Raw genomic sequence first — 22105 nt, 5'->3', positions numbered from 1 at the left:
CTTTTTCGTTGTTCAGGAAATGTCCCAAGTTATTCAGCCTGACGTTGGCCTAACTGGATCTCGTATACAAGGTTTTCACAGACCTTCGGGGAAATGCAGAAGCAGGCAAGTCTCTTAGCAGGATACTCAGGCTTTTGGGCATGTGTGAAAAAACCCTAAGGTTCTTAATGTATTGTTCTCACACATTATCATAAGATGAAAGGCAAGGTGGAGTATACCTTGCCTTTCATGTAAGAAGCAGTGTCAGAGATAATCACCCCAGGGTGCCTTGACAACAGTGTCCCTGAGTGTTAACACAGTAATCTTAACCCAGCTTCTGAAGATTGTTTCAACAACTAGACAACTAGAATGTCATATTAAAATAAGAACTAATCAAGAATTATTCCGGTTCTATAATGCACTCTATAATATCTGATGCTTTTATAAATTTTAACCATGGAGCTCAAATGGGATATAGAGCTAAATTCAATCAAGGTCTCTCCATTTTTATACTTGCATGCATATCATCTCAAAATAATTCCAATTGAGCCTACTAAATAATCAGATTTGCAAATCAGTTAAATACAAATAGTAATAATTAATAATAAAGAAAAAGGAACTTTGAATGCTGGACATGTTATGGCCTTACTCATTTGTAGAGCAATTCTCTTTGATCTGATCTCTTTGTCAGTCCTCCAAGTCTTCCAATCAGACGCTGTTACATCTACACTGTTCAAAAGTGCACTCAGTGGACTTTTACTTAAAACTGCAGAAATAAAACACTGAATAGATGGGTTGGTTAATTCATCAATACATAATTAAAATATTAATCGAATCACAAGATATTTTCAAGTTTAAACTTAAAATCTTTGAATGTGAAAATAAAAAAAAACATCTAAAATGGCCAGCGTATTTCACACTTATTTAAGTTTTTCAATTTTTAGTAAGCGGACGTACACAATCCATTACCTCTCTTGTATACAAAACAAAACAATTATTCCTCTTTATTAAACTACTTGTTACATTTTAAACTGTAAATCAACATCTACATTATTCAATGTCAAATCGAGATTACTTCGAGAGTAAGACAAAAATAAAAATTAATAATAATAATGTTGTTTGATTATACTTATACTATCACCAGCCTTAATGAGAAAAACAAAAAGTAATCGGTAAGGATTCGAAACGTACAAACACAGTTGTATATCACACCCAAACTAACAATTCAATCATGCAATATCATGATTTAATGTTTAGTGTTTAATCTATACCATTTACTTATTTATCATTTCCTTTGATTTAGAATTACCAATTAACTAATTCTTTGTGCCATTCAATTTGTTACTACTGTTACACTGCAGACTATCTCTCTGTGGGAAAGATAAAGGATTATCTTATCTCAACCAGCAGATCACTTTGACACAAACACACAAAGGGAAAAATAATCTTTATAAACAAAAAAATTATTAATTTCTGCTGCTACTATGCATCATATCTGCTCTCCGCGATGTCTTAACACACATTTTGGAAGCAATTTTAATTTTTTTTTATATTGATCAATTTAGTTTTATCAAATTGGAATGCTTTTCCATAAAATCTATTTACAAAGCACAAACTATAGTTCTTAAAAAAAACAAAAACTCACCATACTCCACACCTTACTAAAGTCGCATTTAATGAACCAAAGACACTTTCCAGCAACTTAAAACCTGCTTCAACTCACCACAACACTATAATCAACATCACAATCATCTCTCTAAACACAATCCAACAGTTCTAACCGTACAATATCCATTCATACTACCACAGCATAGACCTCTGTTGTACACCATTTGACTATTAGTTAAGTTATTCAGTTCTGCAGCTTCCTCTGCTAACCAATATCCTACTAAAATGACTTTTGCATGCACTCTTCTCCAAGTTTCATCCTAAACAAAGAATCCCAAATGCATCATGGGCAAACTTTCCCACTTTCATTGTCTTTCACATCTCAACTTCCCTAATCCTTTCAGTCAATCATTACCTTTACAGCTCTCTCTCGCCTTGTTATTGAGGTGTCTGGAAGGTTTGAGGTGAATAGGTCAATGAGCTCCCAAAGCTGAGATATAGTCAGCTAGGAGTTCCCGGTTGCCCACGTCATAGTTGCGTTCGGGTGGGGTGAGCCTGCGGGAGAGAAAGGCACAGAGGTGGAGCTTACCATCGGTTGGAGAGCACTGAGACAGTACTGCTCCTACCCCCGTGTCCGAAGCGGCCAACTCTACCACGAACTGGAGGTTGGCATTGGGCTGGGCCAAGACCAGTGCCGACGAAAAGCGATTTTTGAGGTCGAGGAATGCGGCCGCGGGTGTCCATTTGAAACTGCCTGCGGTGGAGGTTAGGGTTCAGAGGGGAACGGCGATCCGGCTGAAGTTTCGGATGAAGCGCCGGTAGAAGTTTGCAAAACTGAGGAAGCGTTGCAGTTGCTTCCTATTTTTTGGGGTTGGCCACTCTGTCACAGCGGCCACCTTCTTGGTGTCCATCCCCAGCCTCCCTCGGCCAATGATAAATCCTGGAAGGAAACGGACGGAACATGAAAGACACACTTCTTGGACTTGACAAACAGACGGTTCTCCAGGAGCCGCTGCAGCACCAGGCCTACGTGTCTTACGTGGTTGGTGAGGGATTGGGAAAAGATGAGGACATCGTCAAGGTACACAAAGACAAACAAATTGAGCATGTCCCGGAGGACATCGTTAATCAGGGCCTGGAAGACTGCTACTCGAAGATACTCGAAGTGTTCTAGCGGGCTGTTGAAGGCAGTGTTCCATTCGTCCCCGTCGTGGATGCGGACCAGGTGGTAGGCGTTGTGGATGTCAAGTTTGGTGAAGTGGGTGGCACTTCCACCAGTCCATCAAAGGCAAGGGATACTTATTCTTGACCGTGATGTCAATGAGTCCCCTGAAGTCAATGCAGGGACGGAGGGTCTTGTCCTTCTTGTTGACAAAGGAGAACCCTGCGCCCAGTGGAGATGACGAGGGGTGAATGATGCCGGCAGCAAGAGAGAGTTGCAGATGTAGGTCTCCATGGACTCCTGTTCGGGCCAGGAGAGGTTATACAGGCGACTGCAGGGAAGGGGGGCACCTGGCAGGAGGTTGATTGGGCAGTCGTAGGGGCGATGAGGTAGTAGGGACAGCGTGCCCTGCTTGGTGAAAACAGGGGCCGGGTCCAGATATTGCGATGGAATCGAGGACAGGTCGGGGCTCTCAGGGACCAACGGCAGCGCGCAGAGGCCGAGCGCAGGCAGTGGGCGTGGCAGTGCGTGCTCCAGGCACCCATGCTACCCAAACGCCAGTCCATCTGGGGGTTGTGGGTCTGGAGCCCTGGGAATCGATGAGGAAGAACCCTTTAGACTCACGGTGGCTGCCGGAGAGGAGCAGCTCACGGGGGGCCGTCTGGTGGGTAACCCGGGTCAGATGTGACCCGGTCAGTCCCTTAACCTCGAGCGGTGTGGGGAGAGGGACAGGTATCAGCCCTAGCTGGCGTGCTAGTCCCAGGTCGAGAAAACTCTAATCCGCCCCGGGATCTATGAGAGAGGAGGAAGAGAGTGTTATACCCCCCCACGAAAGCGTAGCCGGGAGCAGAGGACGGGAGAGAGGGTTGCAGCTGGAGCGGCCGGAACATAACCCCACCGAGGGGTCGTCCTCTCCCGGCTGGACCGGGCAGGTGGCTCAGAGGTGTCCCAGATGGCTGCAATACAGACAGGCGCCGGTCGCTATGCGGCGGGTTCACTCCTCGGGGGAGATCCCGGAGCGACCGAGTTGCATGGGCTCGGCATCGGACTGAGTCGGAGAACTTCGGGGGCGCCGAGAGTAGTTGGCGCTGGAGACCGGGGTGTGGCTGCCCAGGCGGGAGGCACGGGCAGTAGTCTCGCCCTGCCCCTCTCGCGCCGGCGCTCCCATGGCCGGTAGTCCAGGCGGATCCTGGTATCTGCCAGCTGGTCAAGGTCCGTCTGCTCGTCCCGCCGCGCCAACTCGTCGTTCAGGGCGCACTGAAACACGTCCTGCAGGGCTCCGTCGTTCCAGCGGCTTTCCGCGGCTAGTGTCCGGAACTCGACGACGAGGGAGGCGACACTACAGGGACCCTGGCAGAGGGAGAGGAGTCTTCGGGCGGCCTCCTTGTCGCGAACTGGGTGATCGAAGATTCTCCTCATTTTGCGGATGAACAGATCATAGCAGAGACTCTCGGGATCGCCCTGATCCCAAACCGCAGAACCCCAGCCGAGAGCCGCCCCTCTCAAGCAGGAGATAAAGAATGAGATGCGGGCGCCGTCGGATGCGTATGATGATGGCTGCTGCTGGAAAACCACCGCGCACTGCACTGGGAAGGCGCGGCAGGTGCCGAAATTGCCGTCGTAGGGCGCTGGAGCCGGAACGTTGGGCTCACGGGGGATGAGGGGGGTACTGGGAGCCATGGTGGAGGGAGAGCCGGAGGGGCCACGGGAGCTGGAGGCGCCGGCGGAATCTGCAGGCTGCTGACGGCCGCCGAGATGGTCCAGAGGTGGTCTGCGATGTCTCGGAGGGCCTGGTCATGTTGACCAAGCAACACTCCTTGGTTCTGGAGTCCGTGGCGGAGCCCCTCTGTGTCAGCTGGGTCCATGTTTTATGGCCAGACCGTACTGTTACGACGGTGCTAGGGGGGACCCAAACGCACGACACAGAGAGACGGGAGGCGGACGAAGTATGTTTATTAGACCACACGGTGGAGATGGCCAGGGGGACCAGGTTAGGCAGGGATTGGGCAGGGATTGAGCAGGGCTGGGCAGGGATGATGATGACCGGGAAGGAGGGGTCCAGGATCTGGATGGAGAGTCGGGGAACTGGACTGGATGGAAAGGGACGGACAGCCTTGGTTGACAAGCAGGTTAACCAAGCTGGATGGAGAGGGACAGACAGACTGGGTTGACGAGAGGAGACAAGCAGGTAAGGGGAAGATGAAACAAGGAGACATAAGCTAGGGCTAGCTCGGCGCTTGGAGCAGTACAACTTGGGTAAGCTAGTTGAGCTGGAGAATAAATACTGTGTGGGTGATGGAGGTAATTGATCCCTGGTGTGTGAAGTTGGCCTAAGGGAGGAGCCACGGATGGGTCAAGAGCGGCCTCTAGTGGTGCTGGGAGGCCGTGGGCCTAACACTGCGCTTGGACAAACCAGGTTAAATCTGTCCTACCATCCCCTGTGGAGGGACCACTCCACAACCTCCAACCCGGAGATTGGATAGTGTCAAGGTTGGCTAGCTTTCATAAATTCAAAGATAAACATGGCTCTGGTCAGGTTCAATTGAGCCCTTCACGAAGACCTAGATTAGCTCTTATATTCCTTCTGGAAATCTGACATTTTTTTTTTTACCAAGAATACGACAAATCAGAGACTATTTAAAAGCATGACTGAGAAAGGCGCCTTCAGTTAGTCCAGATTTAGTGTGATTTACTCCAAAATAAATAATAATCTGTGTCTGCGAAACCGCCCCAGTGTTACAAGAATACTAAATCCTAGACATACAACCAGAATAAGCTCTATTCTACATCAGTTTAAAAAAAGTGTAACAAAACAAACAAAAGGCATATAAAAAGTAAAACAGAACATACAGAATAATGATGAATTTCATGTTTAACAGGGCAAATCTGAACCGACACAAAAAAGATGGTAATCTAAGATAAAATACAACTCAAGATCATGTCCAAATGCTGCTCATGCAATGACCATAGACCATAAAGAGATATTAGCTTATGTTACACCTTAATATTCTAAGTTTATCACCTGCAGTGTAGTATGTCATCTATGAGACATGAGAATCTTGTTGTTCCATTGGAAGACCGAAGTTACTGTACATGAAATATAAATACAAAACAGAAGATATAAACAAATGAGTAAACCCACCACCAAACTCTACAGGCTAGAATTCTCAAGATTCAAGATTTTTTATTTGTCACATACATATACATACTTTCATACATATATGCAGTGAAATGTAATGAGTTCTTGAGTTAGTGCTGCCTTCCAATTTTGATCGTGCAACACAAGAGCTCACTTCCATTATTTATTTTTGACATAGTGCAGTAGTGGTCGAAAAACACTGGATTATGTCAGGTGATCAATATGTTTTGATCAATATAACAATACACACACGTTTACTAGTGGCATTACCGGTCTTCACAGGGTGTAGAGCCAGTAGAAGAGCATAGGGATGGCAGGGAACATTTTAAAGTAGAAATGTGGAATGGAATACGAAACATTGGCATATGCTTTCGATAAAAATCTGGATGTGAGCGTAATAGAATGGAAGAGGATGTGTCACTGCCGAGACCTTCCTTTTGGTGAAAAAACAATGCACACAAATGATTCCATTGGCCTCCTAAGTAAGAGCACAGCAGGTACTGAATCTCAAAAACAAATCGATTCCAGGCTCAGAAAGACTTGACACAGGAAACCAACAGATTCCATCAGCGAGACGCTTAATGTGATGAACTCCACAACTCTGATGTTGAGTGCCAAGGCGCCACTGGGGTGATCGCAGGAGATCCTCCTTGTAGCAGCACCAGACTATAGAGTCCAGAGTCTCAGCAGACCTTATGTAGCGAGTAGCAGCGACACCATCCCAGACAACCGATCCAATCCGAGGTACCCGTGATCCAACACACTTACCAGAGGAAAGGTTGGTTGATAGGTACCTTTTTGGATGGAACAGATTCCTCCATGCGTTTTAAAGCAAAACCGTTTCCAGCAGTAAGCAAAAGTAATCGCATAATGTTCCTTGAGAAATATTACACAAATATGGCATAATATTATATTGTTACTATTTAAAAGCAGGTAATCACTGCCTTTGAAGTATTTTTCCAAGTAGTCCCCCCACCAGGAAGGATCCAGAACATAAAAATCAGGCAACGATGACAGTATTTAAAAAAAAAACCTGAATAATAATAAAGTTTTGTGAGTCGTGTACCAAACATCCAGTAATGGAAGCCCCAGGATCTAATGACAGCATTAAAAAAATAATAATAATAATAATAATTAAGTTTTGAAGGTCGTGTCCCAAACTGTCCAGAAACAGATGCCCCAGGATCTAAGTGTCCAATTAATAGGAAAAGAAACATTCAGTGACACAAAGGGGCACCGGCTGAGGACGACAGCACGGTTCCCTTTACGGTCTCTGCCCACAGGTAAGAGTTCAGGGAGGGAGAGGGAGTCTATCTGGCCATGGTGCGGCAACATGGCCAGAGTTTTTTATTCAACAGAATGACGATAATAATTTAATGATGATAATGATGATGATGATGATGATCTCAGGCGCAGGAGGAATTGTGTTCCACTGCTGGACTGCTGATGAGCCCGTGCGCCAATCCCCTCTGCAAGACAGACAAAACATTAAGAAATCTCCCCGCCTCGAGTCGGACCAATCAGCTCCGCGCGGGTTGTTGATTGGGCGGATACGAGGAAGCTTGGCAGGCACTGGACAGAGAACTGTGCTGTCGCCCGCAGCCGGTGCTTGACCATGCCCCTTTGTCTGCCACACATACAAGTCCGTCTTTTCCTCCCCACAATAACCCAGAGCTGGCAAACTCCAATCAGGTCCGTTATGAATCTTCACGCTTGGTTTAAATACATTTATGCAAATATTACACTTACATTTATGCAAAAATTTTCCAGAGCACATCTGTCCTCATCTGTTAGCAATAACAGCGCCGACTTCAACTCTGCAACCTGACCAGTCCGTCAGCATACTGGAACTGGTCACCATTCTCATACTCCAGCATGTCCAGGGCCACCTCGCAGCTCTCCTTCACCACTCGCTCCCGGTCGCCGCGGTGTCTCTGCAGCACGGCCAGGCATTCATCGCGGCCGATGGAGCCCAGGGCCTCGGCTGCCTCGTGGCGTACCATGGGGTTCTCCTCGAGCCGCTCCAGGGCGGCGCACAGGGCTGGCACCGAGGCCGGGTGCTGCATCTGGCCGAGGACGTAGCCGATCTCGTGGCGGAACAGGGCGCTGGAGCACTGCAGGCCTATGGGAGGCGTTGAGAAAGACCGGGTTTTCTTTTGGAACTGTAAGCTTCTCTTGTACAATGAATGAACACACACACACACACACACACACACACACACACACACACACACACACACACACACACCATCTCCTAGTGCCAGCACAGCCTCCTTGCTGCCCAGGTTGCGCAGGGCGAACATGGCCCTGTAGCGCTCAAACAGCGGCAGGCTCTCATCCAGCAGGATGGTGCTCAGCTCTGGGATGCTCTTCCTCGCCGCGGGGGGTGCGGGGTCCACAGAGCAGTAGGGGTTTCGATCCACAGTCCCGCCCTCTTCTTTCTCCCCGCCCCTCTGCAACCACTCTATCCGATGCACCGCCAGCTGGCACGTCTCTGCCACCTACACGTGAGGGGCAGGATTAGGGCTCGCTGTACTAGAACAAGAATCTTTAATCGTCACGTGACACACCACACTACAACAATGTGGATACAAACACACACTTTGGATGGTGGCCGGTGAAATGTGGCCTTTGCTTTGACCCATCCTAGCTTGTCCTTCCTCCAGGGGGCAGCCAGGAGCTGTGGGCAGCATTTGACGACGTGCCCGGGGACCTGGTTGTCCATCATAGGTCAGATGTACGGTGTGCATGTTTTTGGTGGGGGTCCTTACTGATGTTAGATGGAGGAAATCCCATGTGAGCACGGGGGGACCATGCAAACTCCACACAGAAAGGCTCCTAATTGGGAGATAACACACCGGAGCACGGTGCAAACAGCACCCTAGGCGGGAATCAAACCCAGGACCTTCTTGATGTGAGGCAACAGTGCAATGCACTGTGCCACTACTAAAACATGGCACTGTTATAAGCAGGCAGCAAGTAGAACATCTAGTCAGCTATTGCTAGTTCAAATGCTCATGGACCATGAATTTGCAATTATATGCATAGTACGGTACTGGCAACCATGAGTTTAACCCAAACAAGTATTAATGACAACGCCATGTGGCACCGTCCCTTGCGGCCTGTTCAAGCACCTTGTGTCGTAATCACCGGGTGTGGTGACAATTCAGTGCATATATGTATGACCGTATGTATATGTATGTGACAAATAATCTCTTGAACCTGAACATCACTTCCTAATTAAAATTCTTCTTCTGTTTCATTTAAACCTGATGACATTTGTGCATGATTTGAAAGAAGGTTATTTGAAACGTTATTCAGGGACAGACGGATCATTTATAAACAACCTTTACATAAAGTCACCAGATGTTGACAGCATTGGCTTTTGTTAGATTTGCTATGACCGTAGTGACAAAGTGCCAAATAAATGAATAATTAATGTAATCTGACTGACTACGCTGGAAAGCTAAGTATATACAGTATAGCTAAGTATATAATATACATACTAAGTGACATCATTTGTCCGGGACATTGAAATCTTCCATGACACGTTGACCGGCAGCAATTATTTCTCACAGAACTCTGATACAGCGTAATGGTTTCTTCACCTCTATGACGGGGTCTTCACTGTATTCCTTGAGCATGGGCAGAACAGCAGGGTCACCAATAGCACCCAGTGCCTCGCCTACAGACACACAGAGACAGGTCAGCTGCTATTGCAATGATGGCGCGGATGGCTATATTTTTTTGTTGTTGATACAAACACATCATTAAAGCACCAAAGTTTTTAAAGAACCGGTGATAGTATGATCATGCTGGGAAATTTGCCGGGATGGTTATGGGTACCTTCCTACAACTTTTGATCTAAACTAAGGCTGAGTAAAAGTGCTGAGCTAGCCTCTCTGTATAATGTGCAGTCTCCAGCAGCTAGTGGCATTCATGGTTTATTTCACTCAACTAGAAGAGTCTAGTAAGCTGAGAAAACTGGATTATTTTACTGTCGAGAAACATAATCAAAGCAATATCACAGTGATGTTTAGTGGCAATGCTTGGTTTTGGTGTATAGGCTTATTGCCATCATTTGTTCAGGGTTATTGTACATTCATCTTTCTGCTTCACTGTTTATTCCATCAGTTATTGTATAGGACCGTATATTTCCTATGACCCATGTATGATTTCTTTTGACCTTTATATTTTTCTTTTTAATGTTATCTTTAAAAAATAAAATTAAGCTAAGGTTATGGGCTTATGACCTTGAAAACTCAAGGTCATAAGGTTATAGATATATAATTTGGATATCCATCATAAAAGCTTGTTTATCATTAGGTTTAGTGTATATTGATGTATTGTGTTTCTATTTTGTTCTTATTTTTTATTGGGTATAATTAACTATTCGGTGTCATGTATATTGCTTTTTTCATATTTTTATTGCATTGCCCTGCCTTATTATTATTTAGTCTTATTGTGTTGATGTGAGTTTCTGGGACATTGTAATTTCCCCTAGGGGATGAAATAAGTATCTATCTATCTATCTATCTATCTATCTATCTAAAACTCCCGGTTGATGTGTGGCCTTGCATCAAGATATTGGTGTTATGTTGAGACATAGTTTGGAACACAGTTTATACTGTATATAAATCATCTCTAAGAAGAACCAGAATCACGTTATTCCACCAAGTACATTTACAGTACTAGGAATTTGTCATGGTGAGGTTCGGTGACAATTGGATGGGATGGTAGCTCAGGCGGTAGAGCTGGTGGTCTTGTAATCTAAAGGTTGCTGGTTGGATCCCAGGCTCCTCCTGCTAGCATGCTGTAGTGTCCTTGAGCAAGACACTTAACCCCTCATTGCTCCTGATGGCTGCGTCCGTCGGTGTTTGAACAATTGTAAGTCGCTTTGGATAAAAGCGTCTGATCAATGACTAAATGTAAATGTAAATGTAATGTAATTAGCATTAAAAAAAAGCTTATCGGTTTGAAAAATCTGAGAATAAAAATCTGAATAAAATAAAATAGAACAATAAGTTAAGTCAAAATAAAAAATGTGAAACATATACAAATAGTCAGATATAAAACTATACAGAATATAGAAAATGCGATACTCCGCACAGGCTAAATTACTGTCATGGGTATAAATTATATACTATCTTATTAAAGTATGTACAGTGTAACACCACTGTAATATTAGATATACACTGTATATATGCATGCATGACCAAATGGATTAATAGGGCCAGATATCCATTTCCTGAGGCATGTTCTGTCATCGTTCATCAAAAATGTAAGAACCATAGCACACCAACAAAGTCAGTATCTGACATACCTAAAGGATAGCTGCAGAAATGTTCAACTTGACCTGAAGCTTATTTTCTACTGTCACTATGTGGTACATACCTGCTTCATGTCTGACCATGGGCTCTTGCTCTGTGTCTTTCAGTACGGACTTCAGTATTGGTATCGCCCGTTTGTCCTGCATTTGTCCCAGACAGTAGGCCAGCTCATGCTTCAGCAGGGCCGACTCGTCAACAAACGCCTTGCCAATCCACTCTATGGCTTCCGTACCTGAGAGACATCATCAGAGACATTTAGAAAGAAGTAAGCCTAATCAGCTCAGATTACTACAAGTTGTGTTGTGAGAACCAGATATCTAATTGTACCTCCCAGGTTCCTCAACGTGAACAAGGCTCTGAAGCGCACAGTCATATCCTGACTGGGGTCCACGAGGACCCTCCCAACCCTTGTGATCTGGTCAACAGTGGTCATACTGGCACAACAGGGAGAAAATTAGATATAGGGACACACAGAAACAGATGGAAACACATGGAGAGACAGCGCTTTGGAGATAAATCTCTAGCCCAGGTAGTGGAGGTCTGAAACTTGAGTGACGTATGTAGACAGATAGATAGATAGATAGATAGATGCAAAAAATAATTTGGCAATAAAATATAAAATAAGTCTAAAAGTTTACCAAAAAACTCGGAAGATTGGATATTTGCAATAAAATGGAATAAATAAATAATACATACAAATTTATACACCATACCTTAAAATACTTAAGTACTTTTCAAAAAATTCGCAATGCAATGACACTAAAATTAACTACAAAATATAAAATCTGGCACTACACAATAAACAAAAAAAATCAAAAACATGGTTGTATAACGGACAAGCTGGTCCCCCAAGCTGTGGTTATGAAAGCACAACCTGCTGCTAGCATTAGCTAGCCTGCTAAATGAATCTCAATCTAAGTTACTGATAGATTAACACAATTAGTAAAAATGCCTGTCGAAATGGAAGTGGAAGACAACAAAAATTCTATCCAAAAAGAATGTCACATTATTTTACTCACTCTTTTGTTTAATTAAACTCAGAGGACTCTCCCCCTTGCTTGGACCACAGCACTAGTCCCCACGCCGCTGCAGCTACGCTGTCAGGCAACCCGGCAGCGAGGTCTTTCTTACAGAGCACAGCGTTAACTTCAAAGTAAGAGTCCGCCACCTACCTTCGTTTTAGAACCAGCGAAAAATCCAAGTCTAAAACGTCTAAACCTTAAAAGTTTGTTGAATATAACTTATTATAATGTTGTAAGACGTTGGAGGCTAATATTCAAATGCAAGCCTCTTTGGAGTAATGTGCTACTCTCTAAACTCGGCCCTCAGGGATTTTACACTGAAAACCTCTAACTAACCCGGAAGCTCCGTTTAAAAAACGTAATGCTGCATTCATTGACGTCGCAAATTGGAAAAATCCGACCGCTTCTTGGGAAATATCAAAGGATCGGCAGGTTCCAGTGGGAATGTGAAGTGGTAGTGTTGTTGCAGATCGCTTGGGTCCGACATCGCAGATAACAGACCATATATAACAGCAGCATGACGTCACGCACCGCTGACGTTGAACAAAGTTCCCAAACAGAGGCAATGGAACACATTTAGTCCAAAATGGGCGTCATCGAATTACCAATTTCCGAGTTAAAAAGGAACGCAGCAATGTGCTTCAAAACACTGTGACATGTTGCTGTTGGAAATATATCTAAAATTGTCTCGTTTTAAAAGGGGGGGTGGATTCTTGGCTGGATTCAGCAGGAAAAAATAATAACCAGCCATTCCTTATGGGCTGTTGAAGGCGGCCAGAAAGAGCTGTCAACTCAACGTATGTGGCTGAGGGCTGAATGAGGGTAACTGCAACCCGGTGTAGTGTGGTTAAAGTGGTAATCCATAACAATGCATGGTGTGGGTGGATTACACTACATCAGTTTTGTAGTCAAGACCACATAAACTGAGGCCAAGTCATGACCAAGACCAGGGTGTATCCAGACCGAGACAAGACCCAAGACTTTGAGGGGTTGAGACCAGGTCGAGACCAGGACCAGACCAGCACGAGTCTCACACTGCATGACACACCTACAATCAAATGCAAGAACATGCAATCCATAGCCACTCCTCAAATTGAACTGAAAGATCCACATTCCCATAAATACACCCACAGAAAACAAAGGAAGATTTGTCTTCATTCACATCTTTTATAACTATACAGGTACTCCTCATTTAACGACTGAGTTCCGTTCCTACAACCAGGTTGTTAAGCAGATCGGACGATAAGCGTGGACCCATGTTATTTCACGGTAAGGGGGCGTGGTGATTGCAAATGCTAGTGTAGTGAATACTGACGGACTGCGGTGACGAGACTGAGAATGAGAACGGTGATGAGATGAGATGTATATAGTGTATATTAGTATAGTGTAGTGAATACTGACAGACTGCGGTAACGGGACAAACTGAGAACAGTGATGTGCGATGAGATGCTTGACGCTGAAACGCCGCGCACATTACCAACTGGTCGGAGAGCTAGTCATAAGTCTGAACGGTCGTTAAACAGGTAGGTCGCTAAGTGAGGAGTACCTGTATATATACCAATCAGCCACAACTTTACAACCACTGACAGGTGAAGTGAATAACATTGCTCGTTCTCGTTCCAATGGCATCTGTCAAGGAGTGGGATATATTAGGCAGCAAGTGAACACTCAGTTCTTGAAGTTGATGTGATGGAATCAGGAGAAATGCGCAACCATAAGGATCTGAGCGAATTTGACAAGGGCCAAATTGTGATGGCTAGACCACTGGGTCAGAGAATCTTCAAAACGGTAGGTCTTATGCAATGTTCCCAGCATGCAGTCGTTAATAATTACCAAAAGTGGTCCAAGGAAGGACAACCAGTGAACCGGTGACAGGGTCATGGACGCCGAAGGATCAGTGATGCACGTGGGGAGCGAAGTCGAGCCCATCTGGTCCGATCCTACAGAAGAGCTACTGTAACACAAATTGCTGAAAAAGTAAATGCTGGCTTTGATAGAAAGGTCCCAGAACTCACAGCTTTCTGTGTATGGGGCTGCATAGCTGCAGACCGGTCAGAGTGCCCATGCTGACCCCTGTCCACTGCCAAAAGTGCCTACAATGGGCATGTGAGCCTCAAAGCTGGACCATGGAGCAATGGGAGAAGGTGACCTGGTCTGATGAATTACATTTTCTTCTACATCATGTGGATGGCTTGGGTTAGGGTCCAATCAGATTGAGCATCTGTGTGATGTGCTGGAACAACAAGCCCAATCGATGGGGGCCCCACCTCGCAACTTCCAGGACTTAAAGGATCTGCTGCTAAGATCTTGGTGCCAGATACCACAGGACACCTTCAGAGGTCTAAATGGGTTCCGGAGGAGGAGGAAGAGAAGAGCCAAACGAATTCCGTGCAGATCTCGGACGACATTCTGCAATTCGCCACTACAGAGCATTTTAGTGGCAAATGTTCAATCCCTGCTAAATAAAATGGACGAACTACACGCACGGATTAACTTCCAGTGGGACATTGCTAACTGCTGTGTGCTGGCGTTCACAGAAACCTGGCTGGACGCTACGGTGCCTTGAGGAAGTCAAGATATGACCTTCGGAAAGCCATCAGAGATGCCAAAAGAGGCTACAGAGAAAAGCTGTAGTCGGACTACTACGGTTCCCACCTCAGGCGCATGTGGTGTGGACTGCGCACCATCACAGACTACAAAGGGAGAAACAGGAGTGATGCCCAGCCAGCCGCCTCTCTTCCCGACGAGCTCAACACCTTCTACGCACGGTTTGAGGTGTGCAACACCATCCCGGCTGCAAGGCTAACTGAGGACCAGGATGATTGCACTCTGTTCCTGTCTGCGGCTAATGTGAGGAGAGCTCTTAAAAGAGTAAACCCTTGGAAGTCTCCAGGGCCTGATGGCATTCCAGGCCATGTCCTCAGAGCGTGCGCCGACCAGCTGGTGGAGGTATTCACCTCCATATTCAACCTCTCCCTGATCCAGTCTACAGTCCCCACCTGCTTCAAACAGACAACCATTGTCCCGGTACCAAAGAAACAACCCATCACCTGCCTGAATGACTATCGCCCCGTAACACTGACCTCTACCATCATGAAGTGCTTTGAGTGGCTAGTCAGAACCCACACCTGCTCCTCCCTTCCTGACACCCTGGACCCCCTTCAATTTCCATATCGCCCGAACAGATCTACGGACGACACCACCCAGCACCCTCTCCCGTCTGGACAAGAGCAAGACATACTGTACATGAGCATGCTGTTTGTAGATAAGAGCTCAGCATTCAACACAATTGTGCCCACTAAGCTTGTTCCCAAGCTCAGGATCCTGGGTCTTAACCTCCCTCTGTAACTGGATCCTGGACTTCCTGACGGGCAGACCCCAGGTGGTGAGAATGGGAAACCTCTCCTCCTCTGCACTGACCCTGAGCACCGGAGCCCCACAGGGCTACGTACTTAGTCCCCTCCTGTACGCCCTGACTGTGTGGCCACCAGCAGCACCAACACAATCCTTAAGTTTGCGGATGACACCACCATCCTGGGTCTCATCTCCAACAAAGATGAACCCTCCTACAGAGAGGAGGTCAGCGTCTTGGCAACATGGTGCCAGGATAACAACCTCTCTCTCAACGTCTGCAAGACTAAAGAGATGATCGTGGACTACAGGAAACGACAGCAGGAGGGGAGGATGCCCCCATCCACATCGACGGAGCTGAAGTGGAGGGAGTCACCTGCTTTAAGTTCCTCGGTATGTTTATCAGTGATGACCTCTCCTGGTCCAGGCAATTGGACGCGGCAATAAAAACTGCCCAAAAGTGCCTAATCTTCTTGAGGAGACTCGAGAAGTTTGGCATGTCTGTCAGGACTCTCACCAGCTTCTACGGATGCACCATTGAGTGCATTCTTACTGGCTGCATCACCGCCTGGTACGGCAGCTGCTCCGCTGCTGATCGCAAGGCGCTCCAGAGTGTAGTGAAGACAGCGGAGCGCATCGTGCAAGGCATCTACCGCACACGATGCCTTAGGAAAGCATGGAAAATCATAAAGGACTACAGCCACCCAGGCTATGAACTGTTCATGCTGCTGCCGTCTGGTAAACGTGACCGGAGCATCCGGGCACGGACTACCAGACTCACAAACAGTTTTTACCCTCAGGCCATCAGGCTTCTCAGCCTGCAACATCTGTAGTCACCTATGTAAATTAAATGTACATCACCACAACTTCATGTACATATCAACCGGCACTCCTTCACTTTATATTTATATCTATATCTTGTGCAAATAGACTGACCTATTTCTGTTGGAACTGCTACAATGTCCAATTTTTAGTTTCCGTTCTAGGAAACACTCCTTTTCCATGTTTTACCATCCACCTAACACAACATAATTTTTGTGCAAGCACCAGGTTTTCTGGGTGACTATTTTCCACGAGAAACCATCATCTCTTACAAGACAGCCATAGCTTCTTCTCCTGCCTTCTGCATTCACTTTCTTTGACTGCATGTGAAGGGGCTGTAAGGAGCGATGACAGCCGTTAACAGTAACAAAAATTTCAAATTAGAAATGAGTGAAGTTATTGTTTGCGGTTGAAGCAGGAAGTTTTACACCAAATCACAATAATGATGTTAACAAATAAATCAGACAATGCTCAGGCAATGTAGTGATATCCCTGCAATTGTGGTCTTGACCAGTCTTGAAATAAAATCCAGAGTCTTCTTTGTCTGATACCGAAACAAGACTGAGTAAAATTGTGGTTGATTCTAAGACGAGACCTTCACTAAGTGGTCTTAAGATCAAGACTGATCTTGAGTACTACTAGGATGGTACACTGACTTCTAATATGAAAAATGGCACCTCTTTCATTCCCACCCACCCCCCCAAATACCTGTTATTGCACTATGTAACTTCTGTATTTGGTTTGAAAACGTGGGAAATGTGCATTATGCTTTACAGCACTATTCATGATTCAAGATGTTTATTTGTCACATACATATACATATGATCATACAGTATTAACAAGATGATGATCAAGGTCAAACTTATTTATAGAGCACTACAACAAACCAGGTTTGTGCCAAAGTGCTTTACAACAAAAATAATTGAGCAGAAGTTATCATTATACAAAAGTTCTAAGATACGGTAATTGCAAACATGCAAATATACATACACAGCTTCACATGTACACGCATGCACCCAAATATAGAGTACATATCATTTCACAAATCGTTACAGATGATAGAAGGAGTCCAGAGATTCTGTGGTTGTTATATTTTCAGGGAGACTATTCTAGAGTCTAGGTGCTACTATAGAGAAAGCCCTGTCTCTAAAAGGTTTCCGATGTGACCGAGAGATGGTTAGCAGCCCTTGATCTGCGGATCTGAGGGGCCGAGCTGGACTATGAGGGTCCAGTAATATAGCTCAGTGCCCATGCAGGACCTTAAAAACAAACAAATTCAACCAATTCAATGAGCCCATCCTCTTGGGGTTGTGGCACGGGGGTGCAGTGCATTGCACTGCTGCCTCACAGCAAGAAGGTCCTGGGTTCGATTCCCGCCTGGGGCGCTGTTGGTACCGTGCTCTGGACGGGTTATCTCCCAAATAGGAGCCTTTCTGTGTGGAGTTTGCATGTTCTCCCCGTGCTCACATGGGGTTTCCTCCACGTCAGTAAGGACCCCCCCCAAAAACATGCACCCATCATCATCTGATCAGCGATGGACACTTATCACCTGGTCCCCGGGCGCGTCCACGTATGCTGCCCACTGCTCCTGGCTGTGCCCCCGGAGGAAGGACAAGCCAGGATGGGTCAAAAGCAGACGATCCATTTCACCGGTCACCATCAAAGCATGTGCATGTATGTGTGTGTGCAAGCATGTGTAGTGTGGTGTGTTGCATGACGAATAAAGACTGTTTCTTCTCTTCTTTCTTAATGTCGATTAAACCATTTATAAGACTGCATCGTGTTGCTCTGGCTGTTGTTCATTCAGAACAATTTGATTATATATAGACATTTTCTATCTATTTTTTATCTTTTTCTCTATTCAGATGATCCATGTTGACTTGTAGACGCAATGTAGTCATTTGTCATTTGAATAGGGCACAATTCAATCATTTTGAAGGATTTAATAATTTAAGTGAATTTCATCGACTAATTTAATATGAAAATTGTAATCAATTTAAGGGTATAGTTGAGTAGTTGGGGGGAACAAATTGTAATTTGACAGAACAATTTCATCTCTTTTGCTCCCTTGAACCTCAGGGGTTCCCTAGTTATGAGATACTGAAGAATACAGTATCATGCCTGACGTTAGAATGAGTGCATTGGGGGTGTATGCAGGAAGCAATCAACAACCCTGCTAGGCAGTGTCCAGCAACTCTTATGCACATTCAAGGTGGTTGGTGTATGTTGGGAATTACGTGCAAACTGGTGACTAATGACAAACAGCTTGCCCACATTTATAAAATTTTCTTAGGGCTATACCATTGAGTTAACCCAAATGATAACAAAAATTGTTGTTTGGTTGAACTTGCTGCACACCCACACGCAAACCCACACGCACACACACACACACACACACACACACACACACACACACACACACACACACACACACATTATCTATAGGCCAGTGCTGACTGGCACTTCTATATTTAACTCTTTGGCGTTGGCGCACGTCTCACAAGCTGCCCTCTAAAGTGAACAGATAAAGTGCATTGTAAAATATTTCAAAATTTTTGTAAGTCGCGCGCACTATTTAATTTTATTTTTATAGCGCACAAACTGCAAGGTCCAGCTCTGGGTTGCCATGACGTCATTGAACATATCTAGACTTGGACCTGGGATTTCTCTAGATCATGCAGGTGCACTTTATATTTTGCATGCGGTGGAAGCAGCAGGAAGCAATTTGTAATGGCCTTGAGGATGAAGGGTAGGTGGAGATTTGAAGCTGTCATTGGTTCCAGCGATATTTCAATCAAAAGGACACAATCGAAACCAAAACAGTGTTTCTTTCCCATGGACCGAGCCACTGCTTGTACTACATAAAGATAAGATAATGATGTAACTCACTGCATTGTAAATTAATATAAGTGAACATTCAGAAATGACACAAATGTATTGTTCAATAAAAAATTCTCTGAATTTTGAAGCCTTAAACTATGTGGAACACCAACTTAACATTTCACTGTATATATGTATGACCGACCGTATGTATGTATGTGACAAATAAGCTCTTGAACTTGAACTTTCGCATAACACACAAATCTATGTTTTGTTTGAACCGTGCTGTCACAAGGACCTTGGCGTTGAAGCTTCATCCAAATCAATCCACATACGGAGGAGATATTAACGAAAAACCAACCGAATTTTGATTGATTTTAACACAGACGAGCCAGTACATCTGACACCAAAATATGTCCAACCCTAAAACTATCTGGAACACAAACTTTGGCATAAGCTACGAACATGGTTGAGGTGTTGTTTAAACCGCCGTTGTTTAAATGTCACAAGGATCTCTTAAATTTCATCCAAATCTATCCACAAACAGAACAGATATTGTTAAAACTGTGTGGCACATGTGGCACTGTGTGGCACGGTGGCGCAGTGCATTGCACTGCTACCTCACAGCAAGAAGGTCCTGGGTTTGATTCCCGCCAGGGGCGCTGTTGGCTCTGTGCGGGTTATCTCACAAATTGGAGCCTTTCTGTGTGGAGTTTGCATGTTCTCCCAATGCTCACATGGGGTTTCCTCCACCTCCCGTCAGTAAGGACCCCCACCTAAAACATGCACTCATTGTCTGACCAGCGATGGACACTCGTCACCCGGGTGCGTCCATGAATGCTGCCCACTGCTCCTGGCTGCCCCCCCCGGAGAAAGGACAAGCCAAGGATGGGTTAAATGCAGAGGCCTCTTTTCACCAGCCACCATCCAAAGTGTGTGTGTGTGTGTCAATTAAAGCTTCTTCTAAAAAACTGAACAACTTTCACCCAAAATATTCAGCTGGTCTTGGTTAACTGACACATCACACATTTTGTTCTAAAATGAACAAGATGAGATCTACAATAAGACGCTGTGATGTGGGGATGGTTTGAATTAAGCAGCCACACCTGTCCTGGTTCTAGGTAATTGGGGCCCAGTATCAGTGTGGCTGCATACCTTTTGCTCGTTGATTGATCTTGTAGTTTCTTTGTGGTCAATGATGTGTTGATGAAGAAGGACTCTCTGCTGACGCTGACTTGATTATAATATTACGTTTATTACAAGTAAGAACAGCATCAAACCAGACTTGCCATGGAATGTCTGGGAGCGAACCGACGGCAAATATGTTCCCTGCCGAATGGAACTAGGGAGTGTCTTTTTATGCTTGTCCAGAGACAAAGTCGGCCATCTGATTCCAATCTATGGGTCACAGTTCACATTCCACCTCCCTTATCACCGGGGCCCCTGGCAATGGGCTCTCTCTCTTGAGACCCCTGGCATCTGTTAGTAATTATATTTTACAATGGGTACTTTCTTGGGATGCCACACATTCCAAGACACCTCAATCTAATGAGCCACACGTAAAACCCCCATCCCCACACACACTCAGGAAGGGGCCCTTGTCGTGACACGTGTCCATCTGCTCCTGGGCTTATTCCATCTAGCCCACTCTCTACAATAAACTCTGTGTATGAAACCCCATCATCTGTGTCTCTGTTCTGGAGGTCCCTGAAAACGCCACTTGGTGGCGTGTGGTAGGCAAAACTGCCACACTGGCGCCTGAATAGGGATTCTCCGGCACAGGGAAGGGACACAGCAGCTGTACTCTCCCGACTAGCAGCAGCAGAACCCAGGGTGTCTGGTGGAGGACCGGGGGAGTAGGAGCCACAGCAACCACCACGGGTAACACTGGCAGCTGGGTACTCTGCCCAGCAGCCACCACTGGGACCATCCATTAGCCCAGGAGGCAGGCCACCCCTCCAAGCAGCCCCCACAATAGCCGAGTCCGGCCACGCCTTCACCAGCCAGCACAGCAGCCCGAGGCCCCACGCCTCAGAAGGGGGGAGGAAGTAAGCTGCCGTTGCAGTGGAGGAAGGAAGCTGATGGACCATGCTGTTCGAGGGAACCAGGTCCCCGGGAAGGGGACCAGTTCTGTTTTGTTAGACCTTTTTCGTTGGTTTGAGGTATGGGAACTCTGTTTCAGAATCCAGTGTTTTATTAATTTAAGATACTGTATAGGACCCTGTGTCAGAGTCTGTCCTTTTTAGGTATAGTAACACTGTGTCAGAGTCTGTATTTTAGGCATTTATTTTCTTTTTTGTTCTCTGCTTGGTGTGTGTGTGTGTGTGTGTGTGTGTGTGTGTGTGTGTGTGTGTGTGTGTGTGTGTGTGTGTGTGTGTGTGGCCTCACTTTGGTGTCGGGGGGATGGTCAAGATTCAAGATTCAAGAGGTTTATTTGTCATATATATATACAGTACCTACATTAATACATACTGTATATGCAGTGAAATGTCTTTGCAATGCACCAGGGGATTATGCACGATTATGTTTCTAAACCGAACATAATAGCTATCCTAACCCTTATACCTAGCTAAATAACTGAAACGAAGGAATCCCTAAACTTAATGCAGTTAGTGAATAGAATAATATAAATAAAATTAAATAAAAATAACTGGTGTGGTATGAGCAGCCACACCTGAGCTGGGTCTAGGTAATTGTGGCCCAGGATCAGTGTGGCTGCATACCTGTTGCTCATTGGTTGGTCTCACGAGCAACAGGTAAAACCCCCATCCCCACACACACTCAGGAGAGGAGCCCTTGTTATGACACGTGTCTATCTGCTCAAGGGCTTATTCCATCTAGCCCACTCTCTACAATAAACTGTGTGTCTGAA

The 22105-nt window shown here is 45.5% G+C and overlaps 1 protein-coding gene across 2 annotated transcripts; it reads right to left on the bottom strand.

Moving 5' to 3' along the window:
- Nucleotides 1-5981: 5981 nt before the first annotated feature.
- Nucleotides 5982-12305, bottom strand: dohh (deoxyhypusine hydroxylase/monooxygenase). 2 transcript variants are annotated; one of them, XR_013844286.1, is made up of 7 exons: nt 12238-12305; nt 11546-11652; nt 11283-11450; nt 9497-9573; nt 8137-8389; nt 7638-8010; nt 5982-7357 (listed from the first exon to the last, which is right to left on the bottom strand). XR_013844286.1 is itself a non-coding variant. In XM_080005535.1 (6 exons), the coding sequence occupies exons 2-6, from the start codon at nt 11649-11651 to the stop codon at nt 7700-7702; spliced, it is 915 nt and encodes a 304-aa protein (XP_079861661.1). In that variant the 5' UTR covers nt 11652; nt 12238-12305; the 3' UTR covers nt 7601-7699. The 2 variants fall into 2 exon arrangements, 1 of the variants encoding a protein (XP_079861661.1); XM_080005535.1 differs by lacking the exon at nt 5982-7357 and having other exon boundaries at nt 7601-8010.
- Nucleotides 12306-22105: the final 9800 nt, after the last annotated feature.

The sequence above is a fragment of the Zeus faber genome (assembly GCF_960531495.2).
Source record: "Zeus faber genome assembly, chromosome: 1".
Lineage (NCBI taxonomy): Eukaryota > Metazoa > Chordata > Actinopteri > Zeiformes > Zeidae > Zeus > Zeus faber.
This window is presented reverse-complemented; position numbering and strand designations above follow the sequence as displayed.

Bases quoted from the DNA above. Each gene is read 5' to 3' on its own strand.
- dohh (XM_080005535.1), bottom strand. From the start codon at position 11,651: ATGACCACTGTTGACCAGATCACAAGGGTTGGGAGGGTCCTCGTGGAC. The intron at 8,390-9,496 runs GTGAAGAAACCA...CCTCACGTGTAG, and splicing joins GTGAAGACCCCGTCATAGAG to GTGGCAGAGACGTGCCAGCT. The intron at 8,011-8,136 runs GTGTGTGTGTGT...CGCCTCCCATAG, and splicing joins TGTGCTGGCACTAGGAGATG to GCCTGCAGTGCTCCAGCGCC.